At 62.8% G+C, this 15,777-nt stretch overlaps 3 protein-coding genes across 5 annotated transcripts; 1 reads left to right on the forward strand and 2 right to left on the reverse strand.

The window, feature by feature from the left end:
• Window positions 1-1,935: 1,935 nt before the first annotated feature.
• GFER (growth factor, augmenter of liver regeneration) lies at window positions 1,936-3,933 on the reverse strand. Its single transcript, XM_004750736.3, has 3 exons — window positions 3,577-3,933; window positions 3,054-3,250; window positions 1,936-2,193 (listed from the first exon to the last, which is right to left on the reverse strand). The coding sequence occupies exons 1-3, from the start codon at window positions 3,835-3,837 to the stop codon at window positions 2,031-2,033; spliced, it is 621 nt and encodes a 206-aa protein (XP_004750793.1). The 5' UTR covers window positions 3,838-3,933; the 3' UTR covers window positions 1,936-2,030.
• Window positions 3,934-6,106: 2,173 nt separating this feature from the next.
• Window positions 6,107-9,082, forward strand: NOXO1 (NADPH oxidase organizer 1). Of its 2 annotated transcripts, XM_004750741.3 has the most exons (8): window positions 6,107-6,897; window positions 7,008-7,088; window positions 7,282-7,357; window positions 7,479-7,656; window positions 7,797-7,978; window positions 8,072-8,176; window positions 8,436-8,553; window positions 8,636-9,082. In XM_004750741.3, exons 1-8 carry the CDS (start codon window positions 6,832-6,834, stop codon window positions 8,946-8,948), a joined length of 1,119 nt encoding a protein of 372 aa, XP_004750798.1. In that variant the 5' UTR covers window positions 6,107-6,831; the 3' UTR covers window positions 8,949-9,082. The 2 variants fall into 2 exon arrangements, with proteins under 2 accessions (XP_004750798.1, XP_012910705.1); XM_013055251.2 differs by having other exon boundaries at window positions 6,107-7,088.
• Window positions 9,083-9,238: 156 nt separating this feature from the next.
• Window positions 9,239-15,699, reverse strand: TBL3 (transducin beta like 3). Of its 2 annotated transcripts, XM_004750740.3 has the most exons (22): window positions 15,548-15,697; window positions 14,139-14,190; window positions 13,957-14,052; window positions 13,823-13,870; window positions 13,531-13,672; window positions 13,352-13,436; window positions 13,097-13,267; window positions 12,924-12,999; window positions 12,759-12,852; window positions 12,491-12,672; window positions 12,255-12,396; window positions 12,090-12,148; window positions 11,904-12,007; window positions 11,057-11,204; window positions 10,736-10,966; window positions 10,590-10,660; window positions 10,354-10,510; window positions 10,220-10,278; window positions 9,875-9,978; window positions 9,710-9,781; window positions 9,468-9,626; window positions 9,239-9,386 (listed from the first exon to the last, which is right to left on the reverse strand). In XM_004750740.3, the coding sequence occupies exons 1-22, from the start codon at window positions 15,586-15,588 to the stop codon at window positions 9,265-9,267; spliced, it is 2,415 nt and encodes an 804-aa protein (XP_004750797.1). In that variant the 5' UTR covers window positions 15,589-15,697; the 3' UTR covers window positions 9,239-9,264. The 2 variants fall into 2 exon arrangements, with proteins under 2 accessions (XP_004750797.1, XP_012910701.1); XM_013055247.2 differs by lacking the exon at window positions 13,097-13,267 and having other exon boundaries at window positions 15,548-15,699.
• Between the last annotated feature and the right edge of the window lie 78 nt (window positions 15,700-15,777).

Below are 15,777 nucleotides of genomic sequence, written 5' to 3' on the forward strand. Positions count from 1 at the left end.
CTGGTCCCCGACACTGTGCATCCCGTCTGTCACTGCATCTGGCGGTGACAGCTCCCAATCGGTCTTGACCAGCGGCCACTTCCCCCTTTGGTCCCAGGGCAATTCAGACATGACCACCCTCCTGGAAATGCTTCCAGATGTCACCCCCTCCTTATGTCCCTGTTTCACCAGGCCCTTCTTACCACCCTTTTAGGGTTCTTTCCTCTTATAACCCTGTGAGCCCCTGTAATCTATGAACCTTGGGAGCCCACGGGCATGATCCTGCGACTTTTCTCCTCCCTCTCTGCCCAGTCCCTCTGTGAGAGTCCTGACAGCTTGAGCCAGAACCTCCCCTTGAACTACAGTCCTACTTGTCTTAGCCTGGGTTGGGGGGTGAAACCTCCAGGAAGTCAGAGTTAGGGGAAAAGGGAAGTGAGGCAGGACAGGAGAGCTCCTCCAGGAGCCGTGTTCCTGAGCCAACGGCTTCCCTGGAGAAGCTGGCTGGTTCTCCGACTAGCAGGTGACATGGGAGAAGCCAGAAGAAAGCCATGTGCTGGGAACAGTCCCTCGAGGGGAGGAGAGAAGAGCGATTTCTGTTGGCTGCTTCCTGCCTCCAGTTTCTTTGCCTTGCTGTCCTCTCTGGGAAGGTGTTGCCGAAGCCAGGACCCCCATGGCGCCCGCTGGGTGAAGATGCGGAGGGAGCCGTGCCGAAGGGAGGGACTAAGACACCACAGGGAGAGAGAGGACCCGTATGTGATGACTGCAGGGATGGACACATTGTTGCTGGGCCGTGTGGGCTGGCAGCCAAGCCTGGGGGCATGTAGCCGGGCAGACCTGGCAAGGGCCAAAAGCTACACGCCAGTCACCCCATGCCTGCTCTGCCTACAGTGTTCTCCAGAGCATGGATACTGGGAACAACTTCATCCTCCCAGCTGCTCGGGCCCGAACCCCCCAGTCAACTCTGTCGATCTTCTCTGACCCATCCTGGGCAAGCTTCCCACTCAGCTGCCAGGGGGGTGCCTGCCCTCCCTTGCTCCCACCCATACCTGCCTCATCCTAGCTCAGCAGCCAGAAGAACCTTCCAGAAGTCATCTTGCCATTCCTTGGCTCCAAATCCTCCAAGACCTTCCGGTCACAAGAGGTGGGTGTTAAAAACAGAGTCCTTGCTGGGGATGTGAAGACTTCGTGCCATCTGACCTCCCACTCACCCCTGACCCTCCCTCTGCTCCAGCACTGGGCTTCCTTCCTGTTCCTGGGGCTTCCCAGGCTGCTCCCACCCTAGGACCCTGTCCTCCTCCTCCGGAGCAGAACCTGGATGAAAGGAGGCAGCTGAGCGGAGCAGCAAGGGCAGGCCCTGTCTGTCGCCACAAGTCCCAGCACAAAACACACCAAAGCCAGGCCCTTAGTCACTTCTCTACCATTTTATTTTGGTCTCGAGCTCTGAGAACAGTGGCCCCGCAAAGCCTCTTGACAGGCCTGGTACAGGTATACGTGCTGGACAGGAAGCAAGCAGCAGTGCCGGTGGGACCACCGGGGAAGCCACCCTGCCTGTGCTCGCTTTGCAGGCACTGACCCAGAAGGAGAGCTCAGCCCCCAGGCCTTCCTTGAGTGGCAGAAAGCACAGGGCCTACTGAGCTGCCGGCACCACCGCCGTCCCTTCTTGCTACAGGGTAAGGAGACAACGGCCTAGCCCTCAAGGACAGGGAGCCTGGGCAGGCCTGTCACCTTCCTGTGCGGGGAAGCGGGCACCAGGATGTGGGGTGAGCAGGAGGCCGCATCCTGAATGGGAGGTGCAGACCGGGCTGTTCCTGCCTCCTTCATCTGCAGCCCCTCGGGCCTTGGCTGAGGAGGAGCCCTTGGGGTGTCTGCAGCAGGAACCCCACTTTTCCTCCAAACCTAAGAGGGAAGGAGCCCCTGAGCAGTGTCTGGGGACCATCCAACTGACACACGACAGGCTCTGGCTCTGACGCACTTTAATGAGTGCCCTGACCCCCTCTGGCCAGGCTGCCCGGAGGCCCAGGCTGCTGTCCCACAGCTCTGCTGGCCACCACCTAGTCGCAGGAGCCGTCCTTCCAGCCATCGCGCCAGCGCTCGTCCACCTGGGAGCAGTCGAAGTCGGGCTTGCCCAGCTTGCGGTTCACCTCGTTGTGCAGGCGGCACAGCCACTGGCTGAAGCGGGCCCTAGTGCGAGTGTCTGGCTGGTTCCTGCATATCCTGTGGGGAGGGGGGGCAGGTGGAAGGCCGGACAGGCAGCGGTCCCACCGCCCCTGCCCCACCAGCTCTGTGCCTGCTCCATCAGGGCAGGAGAGCTGGGGCGCTGCTGTTGGCGACACCCAGGAGGGCCCTTGTGCTCTAAGACACAGACACACGCAGCCCTGCAACCCTCCCACACTGGCACGCTCTTAGGCCTGCTCAACCCTTACCTGGGGAGCTGGGCCAAACCTGACCAGGACTCAAAGCAAGGGATTAAGACACCAATGATGCAACTTTATAACCTCCTAACAATCAGGAAGCCTCACCCCAGCATCCCTGGCCCCGGGCAGTGTTTAAGGGGTGGGGCCACACAAAGGCCTAATAGGAAACCTATTTCTAGCACCTGGGGCCCTGGGGCCTCCACCCAGCAAGAGAGCTCTTCTAACTGCCCTGGCCCCCACCTTCAGCGCAGAAACACTTAGAGGTGCCAAATAACAGCTCTTGGGCTCCCCAGTGAGGAAAAGGCTGCTCCTAAAACCAGTGGGTTCTCAAGGCCTTAAAATCAGCAGTCCTACTCCAGACGTCAGGCAAGGTGGGCTCATGAACCTGCTCGAGCCTCCAGGAGGACTCAGCAAGGGACTCTGTAAGTGAGGCCGCGTTGGGAGCCTCTGGAGCAGCAGCCCCATGCAGCTTGGCCCTTAGAGGACAGGAGACCGCTGGGTTGATCCAGTGCCCACTGCTGGTGGTTTGTGCTGGGGCTACTCTGCCACCAGGCACCTGCTTCTCCAGGCTCCCCTTTATGACATCAGGGGGGTGGGGGCGACAGGCCCCGGCTCCAGGGGCACTGCTCTGCGGCCTATGGACGATGCGGACACACTTACCTCTTCCTTATATCTTCAGCACACTCCTCACACGGATAAAACTTGGAAAATAAATGTATGAACTGGGCCATGTCTTGCTGCTGTTCTGGGGTGGGCAAATCAGGGTAGTAGGCAGCCAGGGTGTGGAGGACAGCCCAACTGTGCCGGCCCAGTTCCTCGCGATCCTGAGGACAGTCTTCCCTAAACTTGCTGTCCCGCTGCGGAAGGAGGTCGACCAAGGGTCAGTTCGTCTCCCCGGAGGAAGCCCGCAGAGCTCCCGTTTTCCCCACCCCAGCCAGAGGCCCACTGACTCGAGACAGCCCTGCGGCCGCTGATCCGCCACACACGTGGCTGAAACCCTAAAGGCCGGGCCTCCCTTGGGGGCAAGGTTTAGGGACAGCCCCCTGGCGGGGGAGGGCACAAGTCTGTGAGGCAGAGGGCCCGCGGGACCGCTCGGCTTGGGCCTCGGGACGTGGGCGCGGACGCCTGAGAACCAGGCGTGGCGGCCGGCACTAGGGGAGGTGGCCGCCCCGGGCATCTGCACCTTCTGCTGCGTCCGCATCCACGTCTTGAAGTCCACGCAGGCCCGGCAGGGCCGCCTCCGGGAGGTGTCCTCGGCGACCTGAGGATCGGAGGCCGGCGCCGGAGGTGGGGTCGGGGCCGAGGCGGCCGCATCTCTCCGCCCCGCGCCCCGGCCGCGCGCGTCCGTCACCAGATCGTCCATCACCTCCGAGCGCGCGCCGCCGGGCAGGAAGGAGAAGAGGCTCCCGCCACCGAAGCGGCCCCGCTCGCCGGGCGCCGCCATGTTGCCCGCGCAATGCCTGCCGGGCCAGCTCGGCCTCCAGATGGGCCTCCAAGTCGGTCTCCAGGCCAGCGCGCGCGCCGCCGCCAGGGCGCGGCCACAGGAGCCGGCCGCGCGCGCCGCGGCCGCGGGCACGGGCGCGGAGGCGGTGCTCGAGCTGGGGGCGGGGTCCGGGGCCGGGGCGGGGTCCGGCGGAGGGGTGGGGGTCTGGTCCGCGGCGTGCGCGGGAGAGGCCGCAGAGCCGGAGGCAGGGGTCCGGGCCGGTGCGGGCGCGGGGTCGGAAACCCGGGTGCCGGCCGCGCCCCTGAGCCTCGATCCGCGTCCCGAGCCTGACTTGCGTCGTCCGTGGCGGCGCTCCCGCTTCCTCCAGTAGAAGAGCAGCGTGTTGTGGAAACCACGCCGCGGCCGCGCCGTGGACTCAGCCTGCGGCCGAGGCGAAGCCCGTGTTCCGGCCCGTGACGCCCCCATCGCTCCGCTCTGACCGCCCCGCGTGCTCGCGGCCAGGCTCTGTGCCCTCAGCTGGGCCGCGCCCCGAGGCCGGCCGCGCGGCGCCCTGGCAACAAGGGGTGGCGCGATGAGCGCACAGAGTGCCGCGCGCGTTAGGGCCTGGGTCCCGCGGGTCCGCCCGGGTGACCGGCGCCACGACAACGGGCGCCGGCGGGTCTCTGGGCTCCTAAGGGCACCGAGTAGCCTGGATCCGGAAGTCTGCCTGAAGGGGTTAATAGCCATATCGCGAGTGGCCGCAGCTTCTATATGTACACTAATTCACCCTGCAAATACTTGTGTAGTGTCTAATCGGTTCCAAGTGCGGGTCCAGGCCTGGCCAGGGCGGGGCGCAAGATCCGTCCTGGACCTCCTCCCCGGGCTCATTGTCCAGTGGTCCAGACGGAAAAAGCAAGAACAAAACAAAAAAGTGGCACACTAACGAATATTCCCTGACAAATGGGGGGACCACGAACAGGCATGGTAAATCCAGGAGGTCTCCTTGAGGAGGTGACATTTAGGCAGAGGCCTAAAGGAAGAATAATCAGCTGAGGCAGGGCAGTCACGGCCAAGGTTGGAGGTGGGCATGGCAGAACGGCGGGTGGGAGGGGACCTGGGGAAGGTGCTGAGAGGAGAGATCCAAAGGTGGGCAGGAGCACACGGAGGGCCTTGTCAGCCGGCATGGGAACTGGGAATTTAAGGACCATGGGGAAGGACAATTTGGGGCAGGGCTACCCCAAGCGGATCCCCTTTGTGTTTTGCAAAGACTCCCCTGGAGGGTGGATTTCATAGGAGCTAGTGAGGAGCACGGGGTGTGGGTGGGGGTCGTCCAAGGGATAGATGAGCCTGGGGTCTATGGAGAGAGAATGGAAAAGAACCAGGGTTGCTGGGGTGTGAAGCAGGGGCTTTCGGCTGGGTCAGAGAGGGGGCCTCAGCACCCTTCTAGAGATTTCGGGCCGTGAATAAACAGGCCCTCTCCCAGCTTTTCTCCTTATCTTCAAGGGGAGCGGTGTCTGCCCCACCCTGCCCCCTGCCAGGCCAGCTGGGACTGCAGCATGGCCCCTACTGAGGTTGAGAGAGCGTGACAGCTGGGCTAAAGGCAGTCTGCAATTGAGGCCTGTGTCAGCAGGTGTTCATTGTCTGCGCCAAGACCAGGAAAGGTTTGAGAGCGCTGGTAGGACAGGTGCACAAAGGCCCTTTGTCAAGGCTAGGGTGATTTCTGGGAGGGATGCCCTAGAGGCTAACCCCTCCCTGGACAGCTTGGGGTAGGATTCCCAACCTAGAGCTGGTGGCCCCAACAGCAGATAGAGCCAATGTATGCCAGGGTTGGATGTAGGTCTGGAAGACTTCGCTATAAAGCAGCAGCCCAGAGACGTGGGGCACCGGAGTACCCCGTCTGGGGATTCTAGGGCCCAAGCCATCTTCACCCCAGTTAGTGGGGGAATGGTGGCTCCTGCTCTTGAAGGCTGTGTTTGCAGTAAATTGTGATGAAATCATGAATTCAGAGGCAGCTCTCAAAAAACAGTCCTAATCACCCCACCGTCCCCTGCCAAGTGCCAGCCACAGCAGAAAGGGTTCCTCTTTGTCCTGCCCCAAGTCTTCCCACCACGGGGCAACGGCCAGGGTGAGCCTGCGAGGTCCACCCCCCACAATACATCCAGAAGAAGTGACATTAATTATCCATTTATTTTTTATTTTTTAAAGATTTTGTTTATTTTTTTTGACAGAAAGATTACAAGTAGGCACCGAGGCAGGCAGAGAGAGAGGGAGAAAGTAGGCTCCCCGCTGAGCAGAGAGCCCAATGTGGGGCTTGATCCCAGGACCCTGGGATCATGACCCGAGCTGAAGGCAGAGGCTTTAACCCACTGAGCCACCCAGGTGCTCCTAATTATCCATTTAATACAAATTTCCTCTCCCCTGACTTGGAAACATTAAGAGACCTTTCCTGCAATGTGAGTATTAAGCCAAACAAAGTACATAAAGGTTTCAGCACAGGGTCCTTGGTTCCTGATGACAACAGCAGTCAGGTTCCCAGGTGAGTTCAAAGACAGAGCCATGGGGCACGCCCTGGAGGAGGCTCCACTAGTCTCAGCACCCCAGTGGGTGTGGGAGAGCCAGGAGGGGTTTGGGAGGCCCGCAGCGCTTTAATGGCTCTGCTAACAGCCTCCTCGATAGGGCCAGACTCATGCCTGAGGGACTCAGGCCGCAGTCTCCACCCTCTACTGTCTCTCTGCCCCACTCTGCCCCCACACACCTCTCAAGCCCTGTGTTCCTGTTTCTCAGATCTGCTTTGGGCACAGTGAGGAAGCTGGGAAAGATCCAAGGGCAGGGCAGCGATAGGAGGACCTGGCAGGTCTGGGGCATACCTGGGGAATTCCAATCAGTCTTCCGGGTGCTCAGGAGCTCCCTTCCTTCTTCCCCCCACCACCCCAGTGTGAGCCAGGACACAGTGGGACCCTAGGCCACACAGTACCAGCTCCAGAAGCCCAGGACTGTGACCAGTGCAGCACAGCAATGGCCAGCCCCCGGTACCCGGTGTCCGTGTGTGCAGCGGCCCTAGTCCAGACAGCGCGGCATCAGGTGTGATGGGGTTGGGGTCGGGGTGGTGTGTGTCCTTGCCACCCCCAAGGAAGAAGGGAGGATTTCCTGGCCCAGACCCTCAGAGGTGCCCCCACCTTTTGTCTCAACAGACATTTGCCTTCTCTGTGTGCTGGTCGGACGGCAGCGACACCTTCGTGCGCAGGAGTTGGGAGGAGTTCAAGAAGCTCCATGTGAGTGAGCCTGAGGTGAACCCCATTGCCCCAGTGGCTTGACCCTCCAGTGGCCCCTGGCTGGATGTTGGCCCTTGCGCCCGTGAGTGTGTCCAGCTCCTGCGACCCCCAGCCTGGCAAGGAACCCTCACCCTCCCAAGGGAACAGGTGAACTCTCATGAACTCTGAGACCGATTCGCTGGTTCTCCCTTAGAAGAACCTCAAGGATACCTTCCCCGTAGAGGCGGGCCTACTGCGGAGATCCGACCGCGTTCTCCCCAAGCTTCGGGGTGAGGCTGTTTGCAAGGCCAGGGCGGGGTGGGGGGGAATCCCGGGAGGGGCAGGGGCACCAGCGACCTGGTGGAGAGAACCCTGGGGTGGTCCCACAGTCCCTTCCCGTTGTGCCTGCAGACGCATCGCTTTTGGTGCGTGGGGGGCGCACAGGCCGCGGCCTAGCTCGCCTGCGGCTGCTGGAGACCTATTCCCGGACACTGCTGACCATGGCTGCCCGCGTGTCCCAGAGCTCAGCACTCAGCGACTTCTTTGCACCGCAACCCCTGGACCTGGAGCCCAGGCTGCCAGCCGGCAGGTACCTCACTCATCCCCAACTCCCAGCCCGCGGAAGTACTTGGGGGATGGGGGAGGAGGGAAGACTGGGCGGGTTGGGGAGGGGCAGCAGGCCCTCACCACACATCCTACCCACCCCTCGCTGCGTGCTACCCTTCCCAGTCTGGTGATCCTGCCAGCTCCTGAAGAGCCCCTAGGCCGCCCGACGGACACCCTGGCCATCCATGGCCTGGAGGCTCAGAGCCTGCGATGCCTGGAGCCCTTCAGCACCCAGGACATGCAAGGCCGCCCTTTCCACACAAGGGCCCAGGAGGTCCTAGACGTGCTGCTGCGGCACTCCTCAGGTGGGGCTGGGTAGGACTGAGAGCTCGCTCTCTGCCCCCAGGACCGGAGCAGGCTTGGGGGGGCCTGAGCCTCCATGTACCTCTTGCACACAGGCTGGTGGCTGGTGGTGAACGAAGACCAGCAAACAGCGTGGTTTCCTGCTCCGTACCTGGAGGAAGCAGCCCCCGGCCCACAACAGCAGCCCTTAGGGAGCAGAGGTGATTACCCATCCCCCAACACCAAGCCAGCCACTACCACTGGGCAGCGTGTGGCAAAGCGGAGCCACAGGGAACAGCCAAGCGAGTACTGGACGTGGAGACAGTGTACTTGGTCCCCAGACTGAGTGGGAGCACCAGTGGGTTTGAGTGACCCCCATCATCAGGGGGTGCCTGAAAGTGGTGACTCCATGGGAGATGGGATAGGTCAGGGCCCTGGCCCCCGGCGCCCCGCAGTGACCCCCAAATACCCACTCCGCAGGGTCTCAGTTCTGCGCTTCCCAAGCCTATGAGAGCAGCCACGCAGATGAACTCTCCGTGCCTGCTGGGGCGCGGGTGCGCGTGCTGGAAATGTCTGATCGCGGCTGGTGGCTCTGCAGGTGCGCAGCGAAGGGCTTGGGCGGGGCCCAGGATTGGGGCGGGGCAGGATCCAGCACGCTCTAAACCCCGCCCTCCTCGCAGGTTCGGCGGGCGCTGCGGTCTCCTCCCCGCTGTACTGCTGCGACCAGAGGGGCTGGGCGCGCTCCTGAGTGGGTCAGGGCTCCACCGCCAGGAGGACAGTGAAGAGGCCAGGGTGGGAGATCCCCAACGTCCCCCTGAGATCCCCCAAGGCACAACGCTAACCCCTATGGTGCCTGCCCACCCTCCGCTCAGCGCCATTCAGACCCGCTGCTGCACCATCACCCGCAGGGCGCTGGCACGGAAGTACCCTCTCCAGGGCGTGTGGAGCTGCGCAGAGGGCAGGCCCAAAGCTCCAGACCCCGGGGGTGACTGACGCTGGGTGACTGACGCTAGCCGGGCCACCGCCACTACAGCCGTGGGAGGAGTATCCGAGGGTCGGACCTCTGACTGGCGGGGCCAGGAAACCAACCTCCCCCATGTCCCTAGTAAAGCTCTTCCACTGAGGCACAAGCTAGTATCGCGGGGCCAGGAAACCAACCTCCCCCATGTCCCTAGTAAAGCTCTTCCACTGAGGCACAAGCTAGTATCTGTGCTGAGGAGCAGGGCCTGCTGGGTCTTGGCAGGGCTGGGGCGAGACACAGTGCACACATGGGGAAGTCCTGACAGAGTAGGACTGCTTTCTGCTTGTTTCAGAGAGCTGAGGGAGCCACAGAGGGGGCCGCGGGGAGGGTGGGCAGCTTCATGTTGTGCCACAAGAAGTCCAGGAAGGTGGCTGCCTGCAGCGTCCGGCTGAGCCGCTGAAAATGCCGCTCTGGGGGAGGACACAGGGCGTCAGCGGCTCCGTGGGGGCTGGCCGGCTGCTCCCACCCTGCCCCGGGCCTGGCCCACATACCGGTGTAGGGCAGCAGGGCTTCCAGGGAGGCCTGCATGCCTGGGTAGGCCAGGAGCTCTTCCGGGGGCTCGTGCCGCAGCAGCACTCCCAGCACGGCCTGCGCGTCGTGGCAGTGCCTTGAGTTGGTGTTCCACGTGACACAGAAGCGCAGCAAGGCCTCTGCAGGGACGAGGACTGTCGGACCTACCCGCTGGCTGCCCTGCCCCAGCCAGCCACCGCCCCACCACCCGCCCGCCCCAGACCTTTCTGATCTCGCCGCAGCCGCAGCACCGTGGCTCCCAACTTCTCGCAGGCCTCGGGGTCCCTCCGGATGGCTGGGGGTTGGGGGGTGGGAACCGAGCCTCAGGGAAGGGCATGAGTAGGACCCAAGCCCCTCCCCCTGCCCCAGAGCCCGAGGCAGCACTGACCCTGGATGACAGTGAGCACAGTGTGGGGCCGGTCCAGGGAGATGGCCAGGCCCAGTGCCCGCAGGTACCGCTTCTCATGGAGCAGGTTGTCCAGTTCCTGCTGCCTGGCGGGGGGAGGAGGGAGGACAGGGTCACTGGGGGACCTGGTGGGGACTGAAGGCAGAGCCAGCAAGGGGCTGGCTCGGGAGTCTGTGGCCCGGCCCGAAGCATCCACTGGTGCGGAGCTGTGTTGAGCTCCAAGCCTCAGTTTCTCCACGCCACCAAGCAGGGGTGACACCCGTATGCCCCCCAAGCGTGGACACATGGTGTCACTCAAGGGGACCGCACAGGGACCCCCAGACTTACTTGACCACCTCCTCCTCCCGCCGGGCTTGCTCCTCGGCCTGCTCCACCTCGGTCACATCCTGCGGTCACCACGAGGTCAGAAGGGCACCCTGATGCGGCCCCGCCCAGTCCCCACAGCCCCTGAACGTCCATACCTTCCAGAGGATGACACAGGAGTCACTAGCGCCGGTGAGGGCGCGATCGTCCAGCCGGCTGCAGTGCAGCCCCCAGACCTTGTCCTCATGGGCATCTAGGGTTTTCACACACTCGTTGTTTTTGATGGTCCAGAGCTTCAGGAGACCGTCAGAGCCGCTGGGTTTGGGATCGGGAGGGGTTCAGAGCCGGGGCCCGACCTGCAGCTCACCCCCACCCGTATCCCCAGCCAGCTCACCTGGACAGCAGCTGGGTGCCACGGCTCACGAAGGCCACCTTCAGCACCGAAGCGTCATGCCCCTCGAATGTCTGCAGGGCGGGTAGAGGAGAGCGTGAGACAATGCCGGGCAGTGGGGTGGGCCGGGGAGGGGGTAGGCTGCCTACCTTGAGGCAGCTGAAGTCCTGCAGTGCCCAGAGCTTGACGGTACCATCAGCTGAGGCTGTGGCCAGCACCTGGTCCATGGGTGAGAACTGGACACACCAGAGGCCGCGCCGGTGGCCTGAGAAGATGCCAAGCAGCTGGCACTGTGGCAAAGACCAGAGCTTGGCTGTGCGGTCCTGTGAGCCTGTGGCCAGCAACTTGTCGTTGGGGGCAATAGCCACGCTGTTGATGTCCTGGTGATGGGAGCAGGTGGCAGCTCAGACCCCCATCCCAGCAAGGGCCCGGCTCGGCCCTGGCCCTGCCCTGCCCCACTGTGCCATCACCTTGTCATGGCAGCGCTGTGTGGCCTGGGCCTGGAGAAGGACAGGACCGCCGTCTGGGGCTGCACCCTTGGACAGCAGGGCTTCAGGGACGGGCCACACCTTCACAGTGCAGTCCTGGCTCCCCGTCACCAGGAAGGTCTCCTTCAGCCTGAGGCCAGAAGTGGGGAAGGGGAGACACCCGCTGAGCCCTGGCCAGCCCTGTCTGCTAGCGCATCACAGCCTGAGCCTGCAGGACCACAGCCCCGACCAGGGGGACTGTTCTGGATGCACACAGCCCCTGTCACCCCCACACCCCTCTGGGACCACTTGTCTACTAGAGCACCCACCACCCACCCTTGGTCCACCATACCTGATGACTTGGTCACATGACCCCAACACCACCCCCTACCCTGGCAAGGAATGTGTCTTCTACCTAAGCCTTGTTCAGTGTCATTCTTCCTACTCTGAAGCCTCCTCCAGCCTTTTTTCTAAGTTTTTATTTATTTGAGGTAGAATGTGAGAAAGCATGAGCAGTGGAGAAGGGGAGAGGGAGAGGAAGAAACAGGCTCTCCTAGGAGCAAGAAGCCTGACGCAGGGCTCGATCCCAGGATGCTAGGGTCACACCTAAGCCAAAGGCACCCACGCACCCTGAGCCTCTCCCCTTTTATTCACCCAGCCCCAAAATCACCTCTGAGGAGCTCTGACCTCCAAGAGCACCTGGGGGTCCCCAGCATTCCGTTACACATCCCTATCCCGGAGCCTCAAAGACCACGGCTGAAGCCTCCCCATCCACATCTCCCCGAGCTGGAACCCCATTAGAAGGATCTGGGCCTCTGAAACAACACAGAGCCCAGCCCTGACCACTTACCTGGAGCAGCAGACGGCGCCCACGCTGTGTGTGTGCCCGGAGCCCTGAGCCACACGGGTCACCTTGCCAGCCTTGTTCATCCTCCAGAGACACATACTCTGATCCTGGGAATCAAAGAGGTGAGGACAGAGCCTGGGCTGGGCTTCCCCCACGGGGACCCATACCTTCACACTTCAGATGCCCCACCTTGGCACAGCTGGCAAAGAGCCGCCCTTTCCGAAACACATCCAGGGCCAAGACAATGTCTGGGAAAAAGTAGAGAGGAGAAGGTCATCAGTTACGGTAAAGGGGGGCCTTCCAGCCCAGGATGCAGTGCTGGGGGCACGGACATGAGGGCATGAGCTCCCTGACCTGTGTGGCCGTGGAGAATCTGGCAGGCCATTGTCTGCAGCTCAAACACTTTCAGGCTGGGGCTGTTGGAGGCCACAACAATGTGGGAGTCCTCAGGCCCAAGAAACCGGACATCCAGCACCTCCTCGCTGTAGCCGGCAAACTGTGAGGGTGGGGGCCGGAGGGATACCGGTCAGAGTCCGTGTGAGAGGCGGGTTGGCATCCTTGGGCTTCCGGCTGAGCAGGGCAGCGCTCACCTGTTTCTGCAACTGTAGGGAGCGCGTCTCGTAGAGCAGCAGGTTGTGGTCGGCGGTGACGGTGAGGAGCAGGTTGGCAGAGTGGGCCAGAGAGCAGTGGGTCAGCTCCTGCCGGGGGCCTGGTGGCTGCTGTTGCATGTACACACACTGCCCGGAGGCTGCCTCCCACACACGCAGCAGGCCTGTGTGGGGGGATGTGGGTTGCTGGCATTCAAGTCCACCGACCGCCCCCAGCCCCTGCTGCCCACCCTGGCCTGGGCACGCGCACCTTGGTCTCCGGCTGTCAGGAAGTGTAGGCCCTTGGACTTTACACCCAGCTCTGGTGCAGGCTCCTCCGGTAGCAGCACCGCGGCCTCCACGCTCTGAGGATAAGCTGGTTAGAGGCAGCCGCACCCCCCTCCCCTCGACTGGCTGGGCACCCTGGTATCCCCACCTCAAACACTGGCACAGTCCTCGTGGCCTGGTGGCTCCGCAGGTCCCACACAACACAGATCTTGTCACGGCCTGAGCTGGGGGTGGAGGTGGGGGGGGACACAGCCACCTCAGTCCCCAGTCTCAGTGGTGGCCCTCCCCTTCCCGCCGTGGCCTGAGCAGCTGGCCGCTGACCTCAGCATGGTGTGGCCATCAGCGCTAAAGGTTAGGGAGGTGACGGCACTGTAGTGGGCAGTCATCACGGCTAGACACGACTGGTCCTGCAGTGACCATGCGCGGATGGTGGTGTCTGCAGCTGAGGAGAAGAGCAGCAGGCATGCGGGGTCCGGGTGGAAGGCCACTAAGCTGCGGGCAGGGAGCGGGGGCAGCAGGTGAGTTGCGTGACCCCGACCGGAAGGCCCCATTCTCCCTCTGCTGTCCTCTACTCACTGTACAACCCCTGGTGAGCCCCGAAAGTGGTGTGTCCCGTAGTGCCGCACAACGTCCCAGACACGCACTGCCCCGTCACAACCGCCTGTGGAAACGTGTCTGAAGTGAAAGGGCTGGTGTGTCTGAAGACCCCCGACTGTGTGCCCTCCAGGGGCCCAGCCACTCCGCCAGGGGCCTACCTGTAGCTAGCAGTGTGGAAGTGGGATCAAAGGCCATGGTGGCCACCGGGGCTGTGTGTACTGCCTTCCACAGGCGGGTGATGCTGCCCTCTCGCCAGGCCCACTGAGCCAGCAGCAGTGCCCGGCTGGCTGTGACCAGCACCTAGAGAGCGATGCAGTTCAGACAGGAGAGGAGAGGTTGGGAGAGGCTGGGAGAGCCAGGAGGGGAGAGGTGTGTCCTCAATGGCCCAAATTCAAATTTGCATGAGAAGTATGGAGCCCTGGACTCTTACCCTGCCCCTGCCCCATATACCTCATTGTCAGGGCTGAGATCAAAGGCAGTGATGTCCTCCTGGTCCTCCTAGAGGCAAGAGTCAGCACACAGAGCGCCATGAGCACAGGCTTCCCTCCACATTAGCCCACTGCCCTGGCTCTTCCCACCCTCACCTGCTCCAGGCTCCGCAGGACGGCCCCCGAGGCCACGTCCAAGATGTTGACTCTGGTACCACAAATGCAGAAGAGATGCTGCCCAGTCTGGTCCAGCTGGAGACAGAAGGGTATCAGCCAAGATAAGCAGCTCTTAGCAGCCCCTGCCCGCCCCACCACTCTGCCCCTCCCAGGGCCGGTACCTGCACCTTCCCGCCCTTGTAGAACGGCTCGATCTTGCGCTCGACAGCATAGCTAGAGAGAGAACAGCATTTGAGAGTGAGGCACCCACCCCTTGGCCCCCAGCGCCCAGCACTGGGCTGGGTGCTCTCCCAGAGCTCAACCCAAGAGGCCCCTGCCCCTGAGAAATTCCCAGGCAGAGGCTGGGATGCAGGGGATTGGAGGGGGCTCTTCTCACTCTTCTCTGTCAGCAGCACTGAGGGGGGGTGTCACAGAGGAGGCCAGACCCAGAGCTGGCCGGGATTCACACCAGATTCTCAGGCAGTCCAGGCAAGGAGGCGGGTCTTCCCGCAGCAGAGTACTCCAGACCTCGGGGGCCCCCTGCAGGCGGTGGGAGGCCAGCAGAGGAGACCAGCCCAGAGCACCACCCCCCTCAACAGCTTCCTGCCTCCTCCCCAACCCTAGCTCCTTCCTTCCACTCCCCAAGTAGCACTCCTGTCTGCAGCCTCATGCTGCCTCCTCCCTCCCCTCTCGTTGGCCTCCACGCTGGTCCAGGCCACCGCAGGGTCATCTGGACAGCTGCTCCAGCCTCATCACCCGGCCTCTATCCACTGCCTCACTGCCCGCGGCTGCCAAGAAGGCCTTCCCAAACACACACGTGTACGTCACTACCCTGCCTTAAAACCCTCCCCTGTCCCTACGTGCTTCTAAGACCCTCACTTGGAGGAGCCAAGGCTCCTGCCACACAGGCTGTTCCACTCGGTGGCGTGGGTCTCTCCTCCCCGATTCCTCTGGCACCTGGCTCACTGGGAGGCTTGGCTGTCCACATGAAATGGAGCCCCCAACCACCGAGCCCAGACACGCTCTTGACCCCAAGCCTTCCCTTCGGCAGTGCTCATCGCTCCCACTGACGGAAATGAGCTGCTTAGCGCGTTTACTCCATCAGACCCAGCTCCGCGAGGAAAGGAGTCCGTCCTGAACGGGGCCCTGCGCACTAAGATGTTCCCCAGGGTCCCTAGGTTACTGAATCAGCCCAGGATTCAGGGCCTCCAGAGCCACAGCGGACGCCCATCTCCTGAGCTCTCTTCCGGCTCCACGTTGAAGGGGACAGGAGGTGAGAGCCCCGCGCAGCCTGCCCCGGTGCTCAACACCGGAGGCTGGGGGAGACCCGCTGGGGTCCAGGACCAGCCCGCCCCTTCCTCCTTTAGTTTTTCACCCACAAGCCCCGATCGGCTCCTACTGTACTAACGGACGCTGGCTCCGCACTTTGTAATACCGCAAGCAACACGACTCCCACGGACCAGTTCGTATACCGCCCTCAGGCTCTCCCCAGACCCGAACCGGCGTCCGGTCGAGAGGCACACCTGCCACTCGGGCGGTGAACCCCGCTCCCTCCCTGGGCGGCATCCACAGCCGCAGCGCCCCGGCTCACTTGGCCTTGAAGCGGCCCACTCCCGCCACGGGTTCCGCCATGTCGCCGCCGCCGCCTCCCCCGCCTCCGCGACCGCCGCGTGAGGGAAACTCGGGCGCCACTCTTCACTGACGGCGCGCCGCAGATGGCGTCACTGAGCACGACCCCTGTGACATCACCAGCTGCGCGCTCGGCGCCATCTTTGCTGTGGGCAGCCCCTGCTGTGTCAGGAAGCGGAAGCTGATAGAGGC

This window comes from Mustela putorius, unplaced genomic scaffold (genome assembly GCF_011764305.1).
Source record: "Mustela putorius furo isolate JIRA1106 unplaced genomic scaffold, ASM1176430v1.1 tig00004007_pilon_pilon_pilon, whole genome shotgun sequence".
Taxonomy (NCBI): Eukaryota; Metazoa; Chordata; class Mammalia; order Carnivora; family Mustelidae; genus Mustela; species Mustela putorius.

Coding starts and splice junctions, on each gene's coding strand:
- GFER (XM_004750736.3), bottom strand. CDS start 3,837: ATGGCGGCGCCCGGCGAGCGGGGCCGCTTCGGTGGCGGGAGCCTCTTC. Junction 3,251..3,576: donor GGATGCGGACGCAGCAGAAG/GTGCAGATGCCC, acceptor CTCCTTCCGCAG/CGGGACAGCAAGTTTAGGGA. Junction 2,194..3,053: donor GCTGAAGATATAAGGAAGAG/GTAAGTGTGTCC, acceptor CCCTCCCCACAG/GATATGCAGGAACCAGCCAG.
- NOXO1 (XM_013055251.2), top strand. CDS start 6,903: ATGGGGTTGGGGTCGGGGTGGTGTGTGTCCTTGCCACCCCCAAGGAAG. Junction 7,089..7,281: donor AGGAGTTCAAGAAGCTCCAT/GTGAGTGAGCCT, acceptor GTTCTCCCTTAG/AAGAACCTCAAGGATACCTT. Junction 7,979..8,071: donor GCTGCTGCGGCACTCCTCAG/GTGGGGCTGGGT, acceptor TCTTGCACACAG/GCTGGTGGCTGGTGGTGAAC.
- TBL3 (XM_004750740.3), bottom strand. CDS start 15,588: ATGGCGGAACCCGTGGCGGGAGTGGGCCGCTTCAAGGCCAA. Junction 12,853..12,923: donor GGACTGTGCCAGTGTTTGAG/GTGGGGATACCA, acceptor GCTTATCCTCAG/AGCGTGGAGGCCGCGGTGCT. Junction 9,387..9,467: donor AGCCCTGCTGCCCTACACCG/GTATGTGGGCCA, acceptor GTCCTCCCCCAG/AGCGGCATTTTCAGCGGCTC.